The following is an 18,166-nucleotide window of genomic DNA, read 5'->3' as shown; positions in this document are numbered from 1 at the left end:
ACGGTCTTCCTGTCCCCATGCGTCCTCTTGCCTGTGCCCTGTCATCTCAGATCTGAGACCTCAGGGCCCTGGACACTGTCTGTCCCCAAGCCTCTCCCGGCCTGTGCGGACACCCACGTTTGGCATCTGAGCGCGTGCCCTGTGAATTGTGCCAAAACCAAGTCCGCTCCTCCCCTGGCCTCCCCCGTCTGCCCCTGGAGCTGGCGTCCTCCTAGTCCCCGACCGCTTCTCCCACAGCCCTTGTCAGCTCAGCCTCCTCGCACCGCTCCTGTCTTCTGCCAGTGTCCGCGGGCTCGGGGCAGGGCCGCGGCCACAGCTCATCCTGTTCACACCTTGTTCCCTGTGCCCCTGGAGGTCCTCGAGAGCAGGGCTGCTCTTCACCTGTGTCCCCTGAGGCGCCTGCGCTCCGCCCTGGATGATGGTCCCAGATGGTGCCCATAGAGCCGGCGCTGAGCCTGACCGAGTTGTACCCCGAACCTCCCCCCACACCTGCCAGGGGGAAGGGGTCACCGATGTCTGCCAGGTAGCTGTCCCCATCAGTCACTCAGCCCCACGGGCGCCACCTGCACACGTCCCTCCGGGAAAGGACCCGGGGAGATTTCTCCACCCCCATCCCTCCCCCAAAAGTCTAGCCTGTATGCTCTTTCTGTCTGTCCCCGTGTCTACCTCCACTCAAGAGCGGGCCCTCCCAGGACACGGCTGGACGCGCTGATTTTGGGTGAACGGACAGGCCAGCCGTGAAAGGGTAAATGTGCCCTAAAAAAAAGTCCTCGCAGGGTCAGGGGACTTTGTCTCCAGAAAAATCTGGTCCTCGTCTCGGGGTTGGAGGTTCCCTGTGTCCCCAGGCAAAGGCACCAGCTGAACCCACAGAGCCCCGTGGGACACCCACAGTGTCGCATTGCAGGCAGGAGGCTGGGCCGTGTGACTCACCCTGGCTTTGCCAGTGTGGCGGGGGGTGCAAGGGGGGCTCCTCGCTGGCTCGAGACCACCCTGTCCCCAAAGGAGGTTGGTCCCCGCACAGCCCTGCGAGAGATGTGGCATCCTGACCCTGTCCCGGGCTGAAGCTGTGAGGGACCAATGAGAGGTTTTGTGGGGCTGGTCCTCTCCAGCCTTCCTGCAGCCCCCTGACGCTGCACCTGTATCGGCCTCTCACAGACTTCACATTCTGCCCACACTGCAAACTCCTGTTTGTGTCCTGGGGTTCGAAGAAGCAAGTGGGGGCGCCCAGGTGGCTCAGTCGGTTGGGCGTCCGACTTCGGCCCAGGTCATGATCTCACGGTTCGTGGGTTTGAGCCCCGCATCAGGGGGGTTCTGTGTCTCCCTCTCTCTCTGCCCCTCCCCTGCTCGGGCTGCGCCCATGTCTCTCTCTGTCTCTCCTTCTTTCTCTCTCTCTCTCCTCTCTTTCTCTCAGAAGTAAATATTAAAAAGAAAGCAGCAGCAAGAGTAAAAACCGAGTCTCCTAGTGCTGAAACGCAGGCTGGCCGCCCAGTGCTGTCCACCTCTGCCGGCGTCCTGGCTCTGGGGAGTCTGGTGCGCGGGGCCTGTGCTGGCAAGGGGGTTGGCGCCACGGCCCTGGAAGCCGGGACTGGGCGGCAGGTCCCACTGACAGCCCAGGCCATGGCTCTGAAGAACGCCCGTATGGGAGAGCCTCTGCGGAGCACTGGCCTGTCCTCCGAGGGCCACTGTCCCTGCCCACCTCCCACCTGTGACCGTCTGTGGACAAGACTTCACCCCTCCAGTTCCTCATTTCTGGCAACCAAGGAGGTCACCTCCACTGGGATCCTGGAGTCTGTTCCTTAACGTGTGTCCCTGGGTGTGTGTTTCTGGGAAGAGGGTCCGGCGGTTTTCATCACGTCCGTCCTCCAAGGCCAGGTGGGTTTAGGTGGCGAGAGCCGGGTGGGGAAGGAGCCTGGCTGTCCCCGCGGTCGTGGGGACCTGCAGGCCTGGGCAGGTGGGCTCAGGTTGCAGTTGTGTTTTTCACCCCGACTTACAGACCCAGAGAGTTTGAACCTGGATTAAGGAAACACTATTTGCATGGTCTCTCCTGACTTTCGGCACCCGCTGTGAATGTTGGCAGGCCACGGTGGCATTGGCGGGATGTGTGGAGGGCACGGGCACTTTCCTGGCACGTGACGGGTGGAGACCGCTCCCGGCGTCACCTGTACTCGGCTCCCCTGCCCGGTTGCACGACAGACCCGCACGGATGGGTTCGTGTGGTGTCGACGGTCTTTTGATGAAGGGTTCCGTTTGTGCCCCGCGTGTCCTGTGTGTTCCGTTTCCTGCATTTAAAAGCCTTCTGAGAGGGGTGTCCAGGCCCCGCTACGTTGTGCAGGACCCTGCACCCAGGAGCTGTGCCCCGCCAGGAGCCCTGCCGCCCTGAACAGCCGCTCTGACAGCCGCTCTCCCTGTCCTCCAGGAGCTCACTTACATCCGGCCGTGAGCTCCTCGAGGCCAGAGCCCGCGTCTGCCTCCACTCAGCGCCAGCCCGAGACTCCCGGAGGGCGTCGTGCCCACCACCACACGCACCTGGAGACTCGGCTGTGTTCCAGGAGCAGCTTCCAGAATTGTCCGCACACACCTCTTCTGAAATCGTTCTCACTTTAATCAGGACGCTGCGAGCAAGACGAAAGGGGAAATTGTTTCATTCTCGCGGGCGCGAGGGGGTAGCTGTCGCTCACGTGTTACTTTAGCCGGGGGTTTTGGGGTGGTGAGAGGGATTGGGGAGATTAGGCTTTGAAGGATCTAACAGTTCGTACCTGCACGTTCCGTATCCTTCACTGTCACTTGAATCTGCTGCTGTCGCTGTGGGTTTCCGACCGCTGAAAGGGTTCCAGGTCTGTCTGCAGACGGTGCCATGGAACGTGGACAGAGGCCATGTGGGGGTCGGCGATGCCTCTGATGACTGTACCCGCGTCTTGTTTCAGAATAAAACATTTCTTTAAAACGTTGTAGGAAACGCTCTTTTTTGTTCTTCGTGGTTAGATAAGCAAAATTGTGCTACCGTGTGATACCTGGTAGTAAGTCTGATTAAGGTGTCCTTTTGAACTAGAGCGAAATTTCTGAAGGTGCCACAGACAGAGGCATGGGCTTCCTGCCCACCTGTTTCCTAGGTTCAGAACCAGAAGGAAGTGGGGCCTTCCTGGTGGGGAGGCCTATGAGCCTGCTGCTGTTTTCTGGACCCGACTCTGGAGTCCCTTCTGTCCCCCAAGCTCCGGGCCACGAAGCAGTTGACGTCAGGGGGCCCGGACTCCAGGGGGGGGTCGGATCCCACCGTGACCCTGGGGAGCACCCAGCTGCGGGGAGCACTGGTTAGACTGTTGTGGACAGTTTACGGAGAGACTACTGTGGCTAAAGATCCTCGGCCCCGGGGGCCACACAGATGTGGCTCGGGCAGGGCTCTGTCCACATCCGTAAACCGAGGACCGAGCAGAGACTGTCCCTCCCCTGCCGGCCAGCCCTTCAGGGGCAACGCCGTGTGGGCGCTTAGGGCGCGTCCGTAGACGCCACGCACAAACTCCAGGCGGGGTTTTGTCGTCTGAGGTGCCCTGACCTCACGGCCCTGGGCCCTTTGCCACAGCGGCACCCTGCCGCCACCCGATAGCAGTTTCTACGTGAACGGATAACCGGACCGCAGACTGTCGCCTGACGCTTCTCTCGATGCTTCTTAAAACCGTCTGCCGTAGAACTGCTGCCACGATGAGCAGCCTTCTGGGAGGCATAAAGGTCTGGTTCTGTGGGGGGAGGGGCCTGCCCTCTCCCCGCCCCCAGCCCCTGCTCACGTGCTGCGACTCCCAGCTCTGGTCCCAGCTCTGCCTCCTTCGCCTTCGGGACGAGCGTCCAGACCCTGCAAGCGGCTTGGCTTTCCCTGAGCGCTCCTAGGGTGTCCTGACCTCTGCCGCCGCTCCCTGGAAGAGCAGGGCCCAGGTGGGCCGGTCTGCACCCCCGCTTCTCTTCAGAGGCCACCAGCAGGCCCCCTGGGACCCGGGATGAAACGGGCAGGAAGGGCGTCTTGCTCCCGCCCATCCTGCTTGGAGCACAGGCCGCACAGAAGTGGTCTCGAGAAACACTGGGTTTATTGCAGTTTTGGCCTCTTTCCTAGGCCGGCCCCGAGGCCACGTCTTCAGCCAAGGTGGAGACCCCAGGAGGGCACCGGGCCTGCCCTCCTGCCTCCCATCATGGTGTCACCACTGCTCCCCTGGATCTCAGGAAACCCTCAGAAATCCCGATGGCCTCGGGCAACTAGACTTGCAGGCAGGGGGCATGTGCCGCCCCAGGGCTGTGTCTGTCCAGAGACCCCCCCACTCTGGAAGCACCCCTGTGCTGGCGGCCTGTGAACCCCGTGTGAGAGGAGCCGTGCGTGTGTGTGCACATGCGTGTACATGGTGTCAGGGCTGCTGGAGCCTCCCTGGGGCAGCCTGGAGGCCCCACTGCTGGTTTCAAAGGAGGCAGAGGGGGGAGCTGGAGAGAGAGCGTCTCTTTTGTTTTAGAAGATTCCGGAAAGATCTGGCATTGAGTGGGAACACAAAGGTTGTCAAGGCACTGGCACTTTGTAAGCTGGCCTCTGGGGAGGCGAGAGGGGAGGGGAGGTGAGGGGAGGGGGAGGTCTGCAAACGCTGGATGTGCCTGGGGTAGCCTTTGCCCTTCCGGAGGCCTTGGGGCAGTGGCCTGGTCCCAGGCCAGAGGCGGAGTGACCAGTGCTCATGTGCCAGGTTTTCCAGGAAAGGGGACGTGTGTGCAGGTCCTGGGGTCATGATCCCCCGCCCCGTTGAAAGCCTGGTTTGGTTTGATATGGGGAGCGGGTTGGGGCTGTACTGCTGGGTGCAAGGTATCTGGGAAAATAGGGGTGTCAGGAGGCCGCGGCCCTATCAGGGGAGAGCGAGAGGCCAGCAGCCTGCGTCCACCAACTGCTTAGCTGCTGGGGGAGGCACCCAGGCCTTCCTTGGGAGGGGTTCCTAAGTGGAAAGGCCTCTGTGGGTACCCCATGCCCCAACCTTGAGCAGTATGCTCTCAGCCCTGCCTCAGTGCACCTGGTCTGCGGGCAGCCTGAGGGCAGCAGACAGTGGGGCAGCAGCAGGGCTGGGGGGCTGGGGAGAGGGAAAAGAGGAGGGGCAGGTCTCCTGCTAGGCTGTAGGGGGATGGGACTCTCCTCTCCGCCCAGAAATCCTTGTCCCCAGTGCGTGAGCACAGGTGCAGGGTTAGGAGAGAGGTCCGAGGTCAGTGAGCTTTGACACGTGCTGGGGTGAGATAGTCACACCCGGCCCTTCCCCGCAGGACTTGTCACCAGGCGCTGGGTCTCCTGGGTCCCTGGGAGGGCAAGACTTTGAGCAGCCCCTTCCCCAGGTACTGGGGGTGAGGGAGGGGGTCCAGGGAGCTGAGGGGCACCCTTCCAGGCTGGTTTTCCCTTGCCTTTCAGGGAGGAGCCGCCTGGGGCGCCGGACAGGACACGGCCCTCGAGCTGCCCGAGCTGACCCCAGAGGAGAAGAGGGTCCTGGAGAGGAAGCTGAAAAAGGAGCGGAGGAAAGAGGAGAGGAAGCAGCTTCGGAAGGCTGCAGTCCCGAGCGTGCCGGCCAAGCCCTCCGGGGCCCAGCTGGCCCTGGACTACCTCCGTGGGTAAGGCGACCCTCTCACGCAGGGCCTGGCCGGGTCCGGAGGGTCTCTGGTGTACCGGGAGGGACGGGGGGCTCGGGTGAGCTGCTCCAAATCTGGCTCCTGGGGCCAGTGGTGTCCCCGCAGCCTGGGACCTGCCCTGGTGGGTGTCAACACAGAACCACCACCCCCAGTGCCCACTCGAGCCCTCGGGGTGCCTGGCAGACCCTGGTTTACCCTGTTCCCACGGCAGGCAGAGCCTGGCATCTGCCAGCAGCTCCGTGCAAGCCTCTCTAGGGGCTCCTGGAAAAGCCAGGCCCCAGTGAAATCGCTGGCTTCTGTTGGCAGAGGAACCTGCGGGGAAGTAAAGTCACGGGTTCCGGCAGCCTCCCCCCGCCCCCGCCGCCCACAACGATTTTCCTCCTCCGGAAGTGGGGTCCGTCCAGCGGCATCAGCGGCCAGCGCCAAGACGGTCTTCCCTGGGGAGACCCAGCTCGGACACACTCACCTGTGCGTTGATCGCGGGGAGCGGTGTATGCGCAACCGCCCCGGCCGCCGCCGAACTCCTTTGACTCCAGCAGCAGCCCCTGCCCCCGGCACTCGCTCCCCATTCCCCTCAGACCGCCCCGCCCGGCTCCACCCAAGCCCTCGTCCCCCCCACCGTGTCTCTGTGGGCGTGTCGATTCCGGACGATTGTGCACGTGGGAGTCACGCACGGCGTGGCCTTTTGCGAAGCAACGTTTGAGGCCCACCCACGTTGCAGCACGTGTCAGGCGTCCCTTTCTCTTTACGGCCACATACCACGCACTGCACGCATACGCCACGTTTCGTTCAGCCGCTCGCCCGCTCGCGGGCATTCGGGTTGTTTCGGGCGCGGGGCCGTTGTGGCTGATGCTGTGGTGCGTGTCCGCGTACGGGATCTTGTGGGGACGTGACTTCCTCGGTCGCGGGCACAGCCTCGGAGCGGGATTGCCAGGGACCCCGTTTTTGCAGGAGCTGCAGACCTGCCCGCGGCGGCTGCGCCACGTTAACAGCCCCACCGGCAAGGGCCCCGACTTCCGCCCGTCCGCGCCCGCCCTCCCCGCCCTCGCTGATGACAGCCACGCGGCTGGGTGTGGGGCGGTGTCTCGCTGTGTTCCTCGTTTGCATCCTGTACGCGTTAAACCAGAGATGCCGATAACCCAGGGGGCTGCCGAGCGGCGCCCTCTTGGCTCCTCCCCGGAGGGGTCCCTGGAAGGGCTCAGCCAGGAAGGCGAGTGTCCCCCGGTCCCAGCTCTGTGACTCCACCTGCTGGCCCCGGGCGTGGCTGCGTTGGGGGCAGGAATCCAGCACACCAGCTGGCTGGCCGCCTCAGGGCAGAGAACTGAGGGTCCAGTAGCCTGGCCCGGGTGAGGAGGACCCTGTCTGCTGGTCCCCGTCCCCAGCCTCAGGGATGTGTAATTCTGAGCGACGTGGGACCTTGGGGCTTCTGCACTCTTGGCTGCTGGGCATAGTGGACGGGGCTGGAACTAGCACCCCTTAAGGAGTCCAGCCCCCAGTGTTGGTGTCACCTGGGCACATGCTCCCACAGGTCCCAGTGAAGAGAGAGCTGGGTCTGGGGTCTGGGGTGCGGCTGGGGAATCTGCATGTGCTGGGACCAGGTCTCTGGCTCAGCCCTCCCGGCCTCCCTCCCTAAACTCAGCAGGGGTGCAGGGGCATCGCCAGCCCCCGTAGCCCTGGCAGAGGCTGGATTGGCCCTGCTGCATGTCATGGGTCTAGAGGGGTGAGCCCTGCAGGGACCACACACAGCAGCAGCTCGAGAATGCCGAGGGCTGCCTGGTGCAGGGGCTCAGCACCGTCCGTGCAGCCCTGTTCTCTGAGGTCAGAGCTGAAGGCCGTCCCCGGTTGGTGGCCAGAGAGGGCAGGAGCGCGTGGGTGGGGGCCCGCTGGGACTTGAGGACAGATGCCTGCTGCTCCCTCCGCTGGCGTGCGGGTGTGGGGTCCCCGGCTCAGTTGGGCTGTCAGCATGGCGTGGGGCACCAGCCTTGGGGATGGCAGGGCCTGGGCTGGAGCCAGCCTGCTGCTTGTCAGTGTGGGTCCTTGAGCGAGAGAGTCGTCCTCTGTGGTCTCGGCTGTCAGCCTGGGAGCCCACGCGTGTTTCTGTGAGCGCGCACGGGTCACGGCTGGACACAGGAGGCCCCGGGGCCGGGGCTGGACAGAGGAGCAGGGGGACAGGCCAGCCACAGAGTGGACCTCAGGCTGTGCCACGGGCGCAGAGCCCGCCTGGGGTGGGCGGGGGTGAGGACAGGCTAGAGGCCTGCGGGCGCTCTTCGCGTAGACCCCGTGTGGACGGCAAGAGGCCGGGCTGCGGACCCGGTCTTCACTCCCGAGGCCACGCCTCCCGCCGCGGCGTGGACTGCCCAGCTCCCTGGCGTTCACCCACCGGGGGGCCTGTCCTGTCCAGACTGCCCCATTACCTAGAGGCCGGCCCGGGGACGCCATCCATGTTGTGGTAGGCCGCCTGCCCTCTGCCGTCTGGGCCTCGCTTGCGGCCTCGCCTCCAGCCCGCGCGGGCTCCTGTGGCCGCCCGGCGTCCCCGTGCCTGGCAGCTGTAGGTCTTGTGTGGCGGGAGCTGCACCCCATGCGTGTGCTTGGAATGTAGCGGTGGTCTCTGGGCCCGCGGGAGCCCCGAGGGAGCCCCGAGGGCAACCTGGCCCCTGTGGGATGTCAGACCCAGGGCTGAGGCGGCCAGCATGCTCTCCCCGGAGACCCCACACCAACCCCTCGCCGGGCTGGGGGCAGGGAGGCGGACTCCGGCTGTTTCTTCCCTCTTCCACCAGGGCCCCTCCTGCCGACTGAGCCAGACATGGCAGCTCCTCCCTCACGGGGTGTCCTGTCCCGCTGGGCGCCCAGCCCCCAGCCCCATCCCCAGCGCAGGCCGGGACGCGATCAGGTGCTGCGTAAGCGGGGGTCAGCGGGGCGCGCGGCCTCAGCGACTCAGGGCCTGCCTTCCGGGGACGAGAGGCTGCCGGGCCCCATCACGGCTGGAGGACCCTCGTCTACCCCCGGGGCCTGGGCCGGCCAGCCGATTCCAGCTTCCCCTGATCTGACAGATTTCTGCGGTGCAGACCGGGCCGTACGAAATCCACGAGTTGTCTGATTGCCGCGAGAGCACGGGCTGCTCTAGGCCGCGATGGCACTGCCGGCTGGAACGTGGGGGTTGGCACGTGTGAGGCCTGGGGCCGGGTTCTTAGGGTTTCCCTGAAGACCGCGGCCTTGGGGACAGGTTGGTGGAGATAGAGACACATTCACCGGCTCAGGGGCTCCAGAACCTGCCTGATGTTGGGGCTCAGGCGGGGCCCGTGGGGGACACGTGTCTCTGGGTGGCCGCGGGCCGGGGGCCGGTACAGCAGCTGCACGTGCTTCTGCCCGTCTGGGTGTTGAAGCGTCCTTCACCCATGACCTCACGGAGCCACGTTCTCTGGGAGCCACTGACGACTCCGTACCCCCTCGAGAGGGTGGGGCTCAGCCCTTACCACCAGGGAGCCCACCCGGCGCGGGGTCCCCGCTCCCTCCCTGTGGACCCTGGTCTCTCATTCTCTATCCCCACGGGTCCTGCCTCTCAGGGAGGCGTCTCTGAGACGGAGCAGGAGCCTGGAGAGGCAGGCCGGCTTGTCCATGTCCGTCATCCCCAACTTCACTCCTGTGTCCTCGTCGTCCTGGTCTGGGGGCCTCCTCTCTGCCTGTCGTGGCCTAGGGGCTTGGGGCTCCCAGCCAGTGCCCCTTGCTTCCTTTGGACCCACACGGCAGATCTGAAGCCACCGTAACGCTGTCTGGGGGTTCAGGTGACCACAAGGGGAGTTGAGCCTGAGCTAGACCAGAGCCCTGGCTCGGGTCAGGCACACAGCCCGTCCGTGTTGCCGATGCCGTGGCCATGGCAGCCAGGTCCGTGGAGCCCCAGGTCCCAGGCAGTGCAGCTCGGCACCGCCACACTCTCCGTCAGCCCAGGATGGACCCCACAGACCCTGGGGGAGGTCGTGTGCCATCTTCCAGGGCAGGGGAATTGGCCAGCGTGCAGGTGGTCAGTGGAACCAAATGGTAATTTGAACAGAGCGAGTTTATTGTAAAGAATGAGTAAGCACAGCAAAGGGCTTGCTAGTACGTCGAAACCCAAGACCCGGGAGGAGCAGACCCCAAGACAGCCACTCCTCAGGGCCGGACGAGCCCAGGGCCTACACCTTTGGGGGAGGAGTCACAGGAGCTGTGGCCACGGGACTTGCTGGGAAGGCTGCTCACGGGAGGCCTGGCCAGGGCTTCGTGGACCGTCGGCTCCAGGGGGTTGCTTGCTGCAACCAGAGTGCATCAGCCTCCGTGTCCTGTTTTTATGGCTCTGCAGCTCCTTCTACTTAACGTCATGCCATCTGGCAAACCCATTTTTTGAAGACCCCCCCCTCCCCCCAGCAGACTGGGCGATGGACGGTGTGAGCCAGCGCAGTCACTTGATAACCAGCACGGGGCAGGGGCCCCTCGGGTTAACCCGCAGGGATCAGCCAGGGACAGCGCCCGGCCTGGCGGCTCTTGGGCTCTTCCTCCGGGCCTCGTCTGATGACCACGGCCCGATTTCTGCCGCACACTCGTTCCAGGCACAGGCCGAGTGCCACATCTGCGGGTGCGGGAGTCCGGGTCGTGGTGCCCTGAAGGCACACCGCTTTGTAGGGGCGCCGGTCAGTCTCCAGGGCCAGATCCAAGATGCGAATCCACGGGTCCCCAGCGGGATGGGAGCAGGGACACCCGGTCTGGCTCAGGTCCTGCTCTGTGGCTGCCACGCAAAGTGCCCGTGGTCCCCGGCAGACGTGGGGCGGGGCTCAGGCGGGTCTGCTGTCACGTGACCGTGTGTGTGAAGTCCAGTAAGAGGGACTCCACCTCGGCCCCCGCGAGCTACTGTCCCTCCAGTCGAGGCTGCAGCTGGGGCACGTGGCACACCCTGGGGGCTCACCCCCCGCTCTCCTGCCCACACCCCTCGGTGCCCCCGAGTCCCAGACACGCCGCCCTTCTCTTCCTCCTGCTTGTCAGCAGGCTGGCCCCGTGGCCGCGGGTTGGGTGGGGGCTGGGGTGGGGGGGTCACATGGCCTCAGGTGGCCCACACCAGCACGACCCTCGGGGTCAGGGTTCCTGGCTCCCCCCGGGCTGCTCTCCCTCACCCTCCACACACAGCTCTCAGTTGGAAGGCCGTCCCCGCTCTGGCGGGCACACGGTGACGGCTGACGCGGGAGCGGCTGGTTTCAGGAGCCTCCGGGTGCCCGTGCCGCCTGGCGCGGATGTGGAGGCAGGCGCTCGGGGGTGAGGCGTCCTCTCAGCGCCAGGCTCCTGAGCCCCCTCCGCGGCTCCTCGTCTGCCGCCCTCCGGCTGGGGAGGGGCCTCCACCCACCTGGTGCACAGACCCGTCTGTCGGTTCCCGCCAGCACCTGACGTGTCCTGTCCTTGCTTCCCAGCTGGGCCCAGAAGCACGAGAACTGGAAGTTCCAGAAGACGAGGCAGACCTGGCTGCTACTGCACATGTATGACAACGACCAGGTACGTGCACCGGGGGGGGTGGGTAACAGGGTGTACACGCTGCGGGTGGTTTGGACAGGGGTATGCACACGGGGCGGGGATGGTTAGGGCAGGTGTGTGCACGCTGGGAGGGCTTTAGGGCAGGGGTGTGCATGCTGGGGGGAGGTGAGGGCAGGGGTGTGCACACCCGGTGGGGGTGGTTAGAGCAGGTGTGTGCATGCTGGGAGGGTGTTAGGGCAGGGGTGTGCACCAGGGAGCAGGGGTGTGTATTGGGGGGGGCGGGGGGGTGTAGGGCAGGGGTGTGCACACCCGGTGGGGGTGGTTAGAGCAGGTGTGTGCATGCTGGGAGGGCGTTAGGGCAGGGGTGTGCACCAGGGAGCAGGGGTGTGTATTGGGGGGGGCGGGGGGGGTGTAGGGCAGGGGTGTGCATGGGGTGGGGAGCAGGAGTGTGCACACTGGGGGGGCGTGTAGGGCAGGTGTGTGCACCCTGAGAGGGCATTAGGGCAGGGGTGTGTACCGGGGAGCAGGGGTGTGCATGGGGGGGTGTAGGGCAGGGGTGTGCACACCGGGAGGGCGTTAGGGCAGGGGCAGAGGTGTGCGTGGGGCGGGGAGCAGGAGTGTGCACACGGGGGGGTGTGTAGAGCAGGTGTGTGCACCCTGGGAGGGTGTTGGGGGAGGGCAGGGGCAGGTGTGTGCACAGGAGGGTGTCGGGCAGGGGTGTGCATGCTGGGAGGGCGTTAGTGCAGGGGCAGGGGTGTGCACGCTGGGGGGGGTGTGTAGGGCGGGTGTGTGCATGCTGGGAGGGTGTTAGGACCGGGGTGTGCACACGGGGGGGTGTAGGGCAGGGGAGGGCAGGTGTGCGCACACGTCCGACAGCAGTCGTGTGTGCACGCTGGGGGAGGGGAAGCACGCGCGGATGTAGGACGGCGACTGCCATGTGCGTGGTGAGTGAGCGGAGGGAGGTGGAGCGTGCGTCCCCCGTGGGGGAGGAGGAGAGCTGTGTGCACCTGGCGGGGTGGGGGGTGCGTCTGGGAGAAGCCGGTTATCAGACACAGGTGGGGCACGGGGGTGCCCTCCCAACGCACCTGGCGCAGGATGGTCCATGCCGACCTCCCTCGGTCACGTGATTCAGGGGGCACCTGGGTTAGAGTGTGCGGTAATCGGCCACGTCCGTGGACCTGCTTCGGGATTCTAGAAACGCCCCGATGGTCACCACACCGTTGGCAGCTCTCGTCCTGGCCAGTGGTCTCCCTGGTGCTTGCCACGTGGAGCTCCTTGGTCCACCCTCGTCTGCCTTGGTCGGCTGGCTTTCCGCCCTTGGGCAGAGCCTGGCCGCCTGCCCCCTCCCCCGCCCCACCAGAGCCACATCCACGTCTGCGAGGGTCTCCTCCCAGGCTGCGTAACCCCCTGCTACCGCCATTTGTTGTGACAAGTATAGCTTTCGTCACAAGCGTGACGGCCCTGCTACAGGGAGGTCTAGGGTGCCTGTGTGCCCGTGGCCGGGGAAGGACACGCCTGAGAGCCAGACTCTGAAATCAGGGTGGGGGGACAGCTTTGCGAACAGGCGCCAGGGCTGGGCCAGCCTGTACTGCGGCAGGAGTCACGGGCCGGCCTTTTGACCCACCGCAGAGCCCGCACTGAGGCGTGACACCCCACCCTTCCTTCCCCGTGACCCCCCCTGTCCCACGCCGATCCGTGGCCGCTCCCCACTCGCCATCGCTCAGGGCACACACCCCCTCCCCATCACCAGACTCACCCCCTCCCCATCACCCAGGGCACACACCCCCCAGCACATCACCAGACTTCGGTGCCCAGGAGCCCGGGCCCCATGGACACACCGTCCCTGGAACTCTCTGGAGCAGGTGTCACACACACGGAGCCAGCGGGCAGCTGCGGGCAGAGACCTGTGTCCTGACCACCCTGCCCGCCCCCTTCCCCCCCCCCCAGGGCCTCAAGGTGCCGGCAGGTGATGGTGGCCTGACAGCCACTCGCAGCCTGTGTGGACTCGCCGTGCCCTGAGGAGGGGCCCAGGCGCCTCGGGAACCGAGGCCTTGCTTCCTGAGGCCCCTGGAGACCACCTGGTCGCTGCCCGCCGGGAGGTGGGCTGGGGACGTGTCATAATTTTGACGAAGCCTGATGTTTGTCTTTTTTCTTCTGTCACTTGTGCGTCTGGCGTCATAACTAAGAAATCACGGTCTCACCCAAGGTCAGCAGAATTACCCCAGTGTTTCCTTGTGAGGGTTTTGTAGTTTCTGTTCTTACCTTTAGGCCTTTGATCTCTTTGGGGTTAACTCTGTGTGTGTGTCAATTAGGTTTCTGTGAGTAGACTGTCCCCCAGCGGACGGACTTGGCACCTTCCCGGTGTGCCGTCATTCACTTAGCCGTCTGCCCCGCTGGGACGTGAACTGGAAGGACAATTAGCCGTCTGCCCCGTCTGCCCCACTGGGACGTGAACCCGGAAGGACAAGGCTCGTCGGCTTTCACGGACCCCCACATCTCTGAGCCTAACGCCCCGGAGCTGCCTGGGCTCCCCGGGAAACCGGGGCACGTGCACCTGACCCCGCTGGGGGAAGGGCTGGCGTCCGGGGCCTTTCTGGAGGGGCGCAGTAACGGGTGGGCGGATGGACCGATGGATTCATTGGTCCCTGGTGAGCCCCCTGAGGTCAGGGTCAGGGTTCACTTGGGGTCCAGCACAGGCAGTGGGATAGAAGAAAGCCCTGGAAGTCAGCGGATGACTGTGGCCGAGGCGCCTGGGGGGGGGGGAGGGGGTGGGCGGGTAGGAGGGGAGGCGCGGAGGCGGGGAAGGGGGAAGGGCCCCCGGGAACGGTGTGCCCGGCCCTTGGTTCCGCAGATGCTCCCGGGCCTGCGTGACTCAACAGGCTGGTGACAGGAACAGGAGGGGACCCCGGGGCCAAAGCTGGGGGTCCTGGTTACTCTGGCCCCAGACGCTAGATGGTGCTGCCTCCTGGCCCCACACCGAGCCCCGCTTCCCTTTGTGGGCGTCCTGCCGTCCCACCCACGTGCCCCGCCGGCTGTGTTTGGCCCCGGAGCAGAGTGCCGGCCCCTCCTTGGCTGGACCGTGGCAGCAGTGGCGCCCCGGTGCTGCCCGCGAGAACAGCAGAGGCCGTGACGTGAGCCGAAACTGTTCTGTGGTCCCACGCGTGCCCTGTCTTCCTGGTGCGCCTACTTGAAGAACCCCCGCCCCCACCCCAGCCTCACTTCGAGCCCCTGAGGTGAACGGGCCTGACCTCCTGGCCGCCACGTGTCTGCGTGTGGGTGTGTGCACACGTGGGTGCGTGTGTGCGTGGGTGTGCATGAGCACTTCCTGTCGGGAGCAGGATATGAGATTCAGTTTCACGGATGAGACAGAAGCCACATCCGACCCCCGTGGGGGTGGACTGGCAAGGGAGGGGAATAGAAAGCCCGGAAGGGAACGAGTACGCTCAGGGTCCACAGAGGCGGAGGGAGCCACCACCATTCGATGGGGAAAGAATGGCCTCCTCCGCGAGCGGAGTTTTGCCAGCTGGATTTGCACGTGTCGAGGAAGGAAGGTGACCCCGCCTGACCTCTGTCAGCAGCCCTCAAAGTGGATCGAGGCCCCGGATGTCGGGGCTGAAACTAAAGCTCCCAGAAGCGAATGTGGGGCACCTGTTGTGGCCTCAGGTCGGGCACAGGCGCCGACTGCCCCAGCACAGTGACCACAGACTCAGACTGGCGGGCGGGGAGATGGCCACCCACCCACCCACAGGAGGGAGGAGGTGGGCGCAGACCCCGATCTCACGGACTGTGGGAGCTTTTCTCAGTCGACAGAAGGGCAGCCCAACTCTAAAACGGACAAAGGGTGTGCGTCGACCTTTGTCCAGAGCAGACGATGCAGGTGGCCTTTGAGCGAGTGCCGAGGAGCTCAGTGTCACGGGCGTTGGGGAGGGGCCGGTCAGAGCAGGATGGCCCCGTGACCAAAGACAGACTGACCCGTGTCGCTGAAGACGCAGCCGTTCTCGGCGGTGTTCTTCTCTCGTGTTCTCAGTGGATCGTGTTTCCTTACTTCTCGAGGATGTCAGTAACACCACTTTGAAGTCCCCTTCTCTCCGCACGACGTTTATCTTGTTCAGGTCGCTTTTGGTTTGTTTGCTTGGCCTCTGACTTTGAGATCAGACACTTTGTTCTGACGTGATGCCCTGTGGGGTCAGGAGCGGCCTGGAAACCTGGCCAGGGTTGCGTGCACCCCAGGGGCCCCGTGTCCTGAGCTGAGACCCAGATCCTGAGCTGATGGGCTGGGCTCAGGATCTGGGTTTTCTCTCCTGTGTCCTCAAATTTCACGGTAGAATCTTCTAGTCTTGCTGCAGGACACAGGCTTGGCCACCAACACCGGGGGAGCCTGTGCAGGGAGGGGGGGGGGGGACAACAAGGGGTGGGAGAGGGTCCGTATGTGGGGGGAGTGATGTGGGGGCCCCCTTCCCCATCGAATGGTCTGGGCGCCCTTGTCGAGAGCCGGCTGACCGTGGGTGGAGGGGGTCTTGCCTGGGCCCGGCTCTGTCCCCTTGCCCCGCGTGCCTGTCTCTGCCTCCGCCTCCACTGCTGAAGCTTTGGAGTTGAGGCCTGTAAGTCACTACCTGCTTTCTGAGCGGACCCGGCTGCCCCTTCACTCTCCCCTCGGGACGGGACCTGCCAGGCCCGGGGTCGGGGAGCCAGAACTCGGTTTTATCGGCGGGGGCTCTACCCTCAGACCCCCGGGGTGTGTGTGTGTGTGTGTGTGTGTCTCAGAAGATTTCTCTCCTCACAAACACGCCTGTTAACTGTCGACTGGGTGGCCTTTCGGGAGGGGGCGACATCCGATGGCTGTAGGGCCCCGAGCCCTCGAAAAAGACCGGGAGACTGGCCTGCCCTCCCCGCCTCCCCCAGCCCCGTGGTCCCACAGCAGCGGCACGGGGTGGGAACAGGGGTGCGGCACACGGGGCCCCGCACCGTCGGCGTGCCCAGGGCCGAGATGACGCCGAGCTCTGCTGCCTGGAGGAGGGGGCGGTGAGCCGCCTGACGCCCGGGCCCGCTCAGTGTCCACACTTGCCACGTCACCCCGCCCGGCCCCTGACGCTCTGGTCCTCTTCCCCCACCAGGTTCCCGACGAGCTCTTCTCCACCCTGCTGGCCTACCTGGAGGGGCTGAGGGGCCGGGCCCGAGAGCTGACGGTGCAGAAGGCCGAGGCCCTGATGCAGAAGTCAGACGAGGCCAGGGGCGCGGACACCCTCCCGCTGGGGACGATCCAGCGCGTCCGGCAGGTGCTACAGCTGCTGTCCTAGGGCTGCCGGCAGGCCGGGTCACTGCCGCAGCCCCAGGCGGTCCCGGGCCTCTCGGTGAGGGCGACCGCGTCCTCCCGGCAGTGGGGCCCCAGCGAGGGGCAAGCGGGGTCAGCAGCAGGGCAGCGGCCAGTGGGCCCGGGGACTTCCGGGGGCCGGGCCCCTGGCCCTCGGGAGGACTGACTCCACGATGACAGGTTTTCATGCCTTCACAACCGAACGGGAGCACTTGGGGGGTAACCTAGAGACACTGGCCTGGTCTCTCCGTGGCCTCAGAGCCCACAAGGAAGCCGAGGGAAAGGCCTGTTTTCTACTGGAATGACTCAGAAATCCACCAGAGCCAGCCCTTCCCGCCAGCAGTGGTCCGTCCCTGTTGGGGGCTGAGGGCGGTCCCTCCGGTGGCGCCCAGGGCTGCCCGGTCACCTGCCTGCGTTCACCAACCTTTTCCACTCCCGTTTGCAGTAAAACCATCCTGTGTCGGCCGTGGCTCTCGTTCTGTGTGGTTCGTTCTCATTTGTGCGGGGACGCGGGTCAGCCTCCAGCATGGGGTGAGGCACGGGTGGAGCCGTGCGGCTCTGAGGCCAGGACAGGAGGCGGAGGCAGCCGGCGCCCTCTGGACGTGTGCCCTTGGGACTTGGCGGCCTTCACGTGGGAAGCCCCTGCCGAATGGGGAGGCTGCGTGGGGATCCACCTGGGTGATGGCAGGCCCTCCGGCGGCTTCCACCCCAGGTGACACCGTGCGAAGCAGAGGTGAGCTGTCACCACCGAGTCCTCACCTTGCAGGTTTGTAAACCCTGTTGCTGGGGCGCGTGCAGTAGACGACCAGGACAGCACGAAGGTGTGTAAGGTGAACTGGTTGTGTCCTGTCACGGTGCCGACCGTGAGTCACAGGCTCCTGGCCTGCGCGTAGACTCCTTATTCCAGAAGAAGGCCTGGGGCCTCGCCGTGGTCGCACCTGGCCAGGCCTTTCCAGCCACGTTCCCCCGAGGCGTCCCCTCCCAGCAGTGTCCCCAGCCTCGGTTTCTGCTTTCACTTGAGCTTCGGGTACCGTGAACCCCCCGTGCCGAGGGACGCTTCTCCTTGATGGGGTCAGGCCTCAAGGTGAGGGTTCCCCAGGCCAGGAGGGGCCCAGGCGTCCAGAGGGCCCTGGGCTGGTCCTTGGGACCTCCCCTCTCTCACCTGCAACCCACACCCCTAGGTTCTGAGGGTCACGCGGCCCCACCTCCCACCCAACACCCATGCCTCCCCCGCGCCCCCCCCAGGGGCAGGGGTGATACTCCGCCACTCCCCGGGGGCATCTGGCTCCACCCCTCCCACTGGTGCAGCTGAAACCCCGCCACGTGCGCACACACACCCACCTCCGGGCCAGAGCACCTGCCCCCTCTTTGGCTTTTAGAGACAGAGGGGAGGTCCCGACCCTCCAGGCATCAGTGAGATCCCGAACAGGAGGCACTTTGGAACCCCGAGTTGGCGCAGGCCTGTGAGTGCATCACCAATCCGATGCGTTGGCATCACGGCTCCACAGATAATCTGGGGGCGTCAGGCAATCGGGGTGCCAGCCTCACAGTGCCTAAGCTTTGAGGAGGCACCCAAAAAACACACTAAGGGCACCTGGGGGGCTCGGTCCGTTGAGCATCTGACTTCGGATCAGGTCATGAGCTTGCAGTTTGTGGGTTTGAGCCCCACATCAGGCTCTGTGCTGACAGCTCGGAGCCTGGAGCCTGCTTGGGATTCTGTGTCTCCCCCTCTCTCTC

The 18,166-nt window shown here is 65.2% G+C and overlaps 1 protein-coding gene across 1 annotated transcript in view; it reads left to right on the top strand.

The window, feature by feature from the left end:
• The window catches only part of CE3H7orf50 (chromosome E3 C7orf50 homolog), a 109,254-nt gene extending 92,357 nt beyond the window's left edge, over nucleotides 1–16,897 (top strand). The window contains exons 3-6 of the mRNA XM_042972251.1: nucleotides 5,414–5,610; nucleotides 5,935–6,096; nucleotides 11,058–11,139; nucleotides 16,233–16,897. Of these exons, the coding sequence (XP_042828185.1) occupies nucleotides 5,414–5,610; nucleotides 5,935–6,096; nucleotides 11,058–11,139; nucleotides 16,233–16,415 (624 nt within the window). The 3' untranslated portion in view covers nucleotides 16,416–16,897. The remainder of the gene's footprint in view (nucleotides 1–5,413; nucleotides 5,611–5,934; nucleotides 6,097–11,057; nucleotides 11,140–16,232) is intronic.
• The last annotated feature ends 1,269 nt before the right edge of the window (nucleotides 16,898–18,166 follow it).

The sequence above is a fragment of the Panthera tigris genome, chromosome E3, assembly GCF_018350195.1.
Source record: "Panthera tigris isolate Pti1 chromosome E3, P.tigris_Pti1_mat1.1, whole genome shotgun sequence".
NCBI lineage: Eukaryota > Metazoa > Chordata > Mammalia > Carnivora > Felidae > Panthera > Panthera tigris.
The sequence above is the reverse complement of the archived record's forward strand: the minus strand, read 5'-3'. Positions and strand labels throughout refer to the sequence as shown.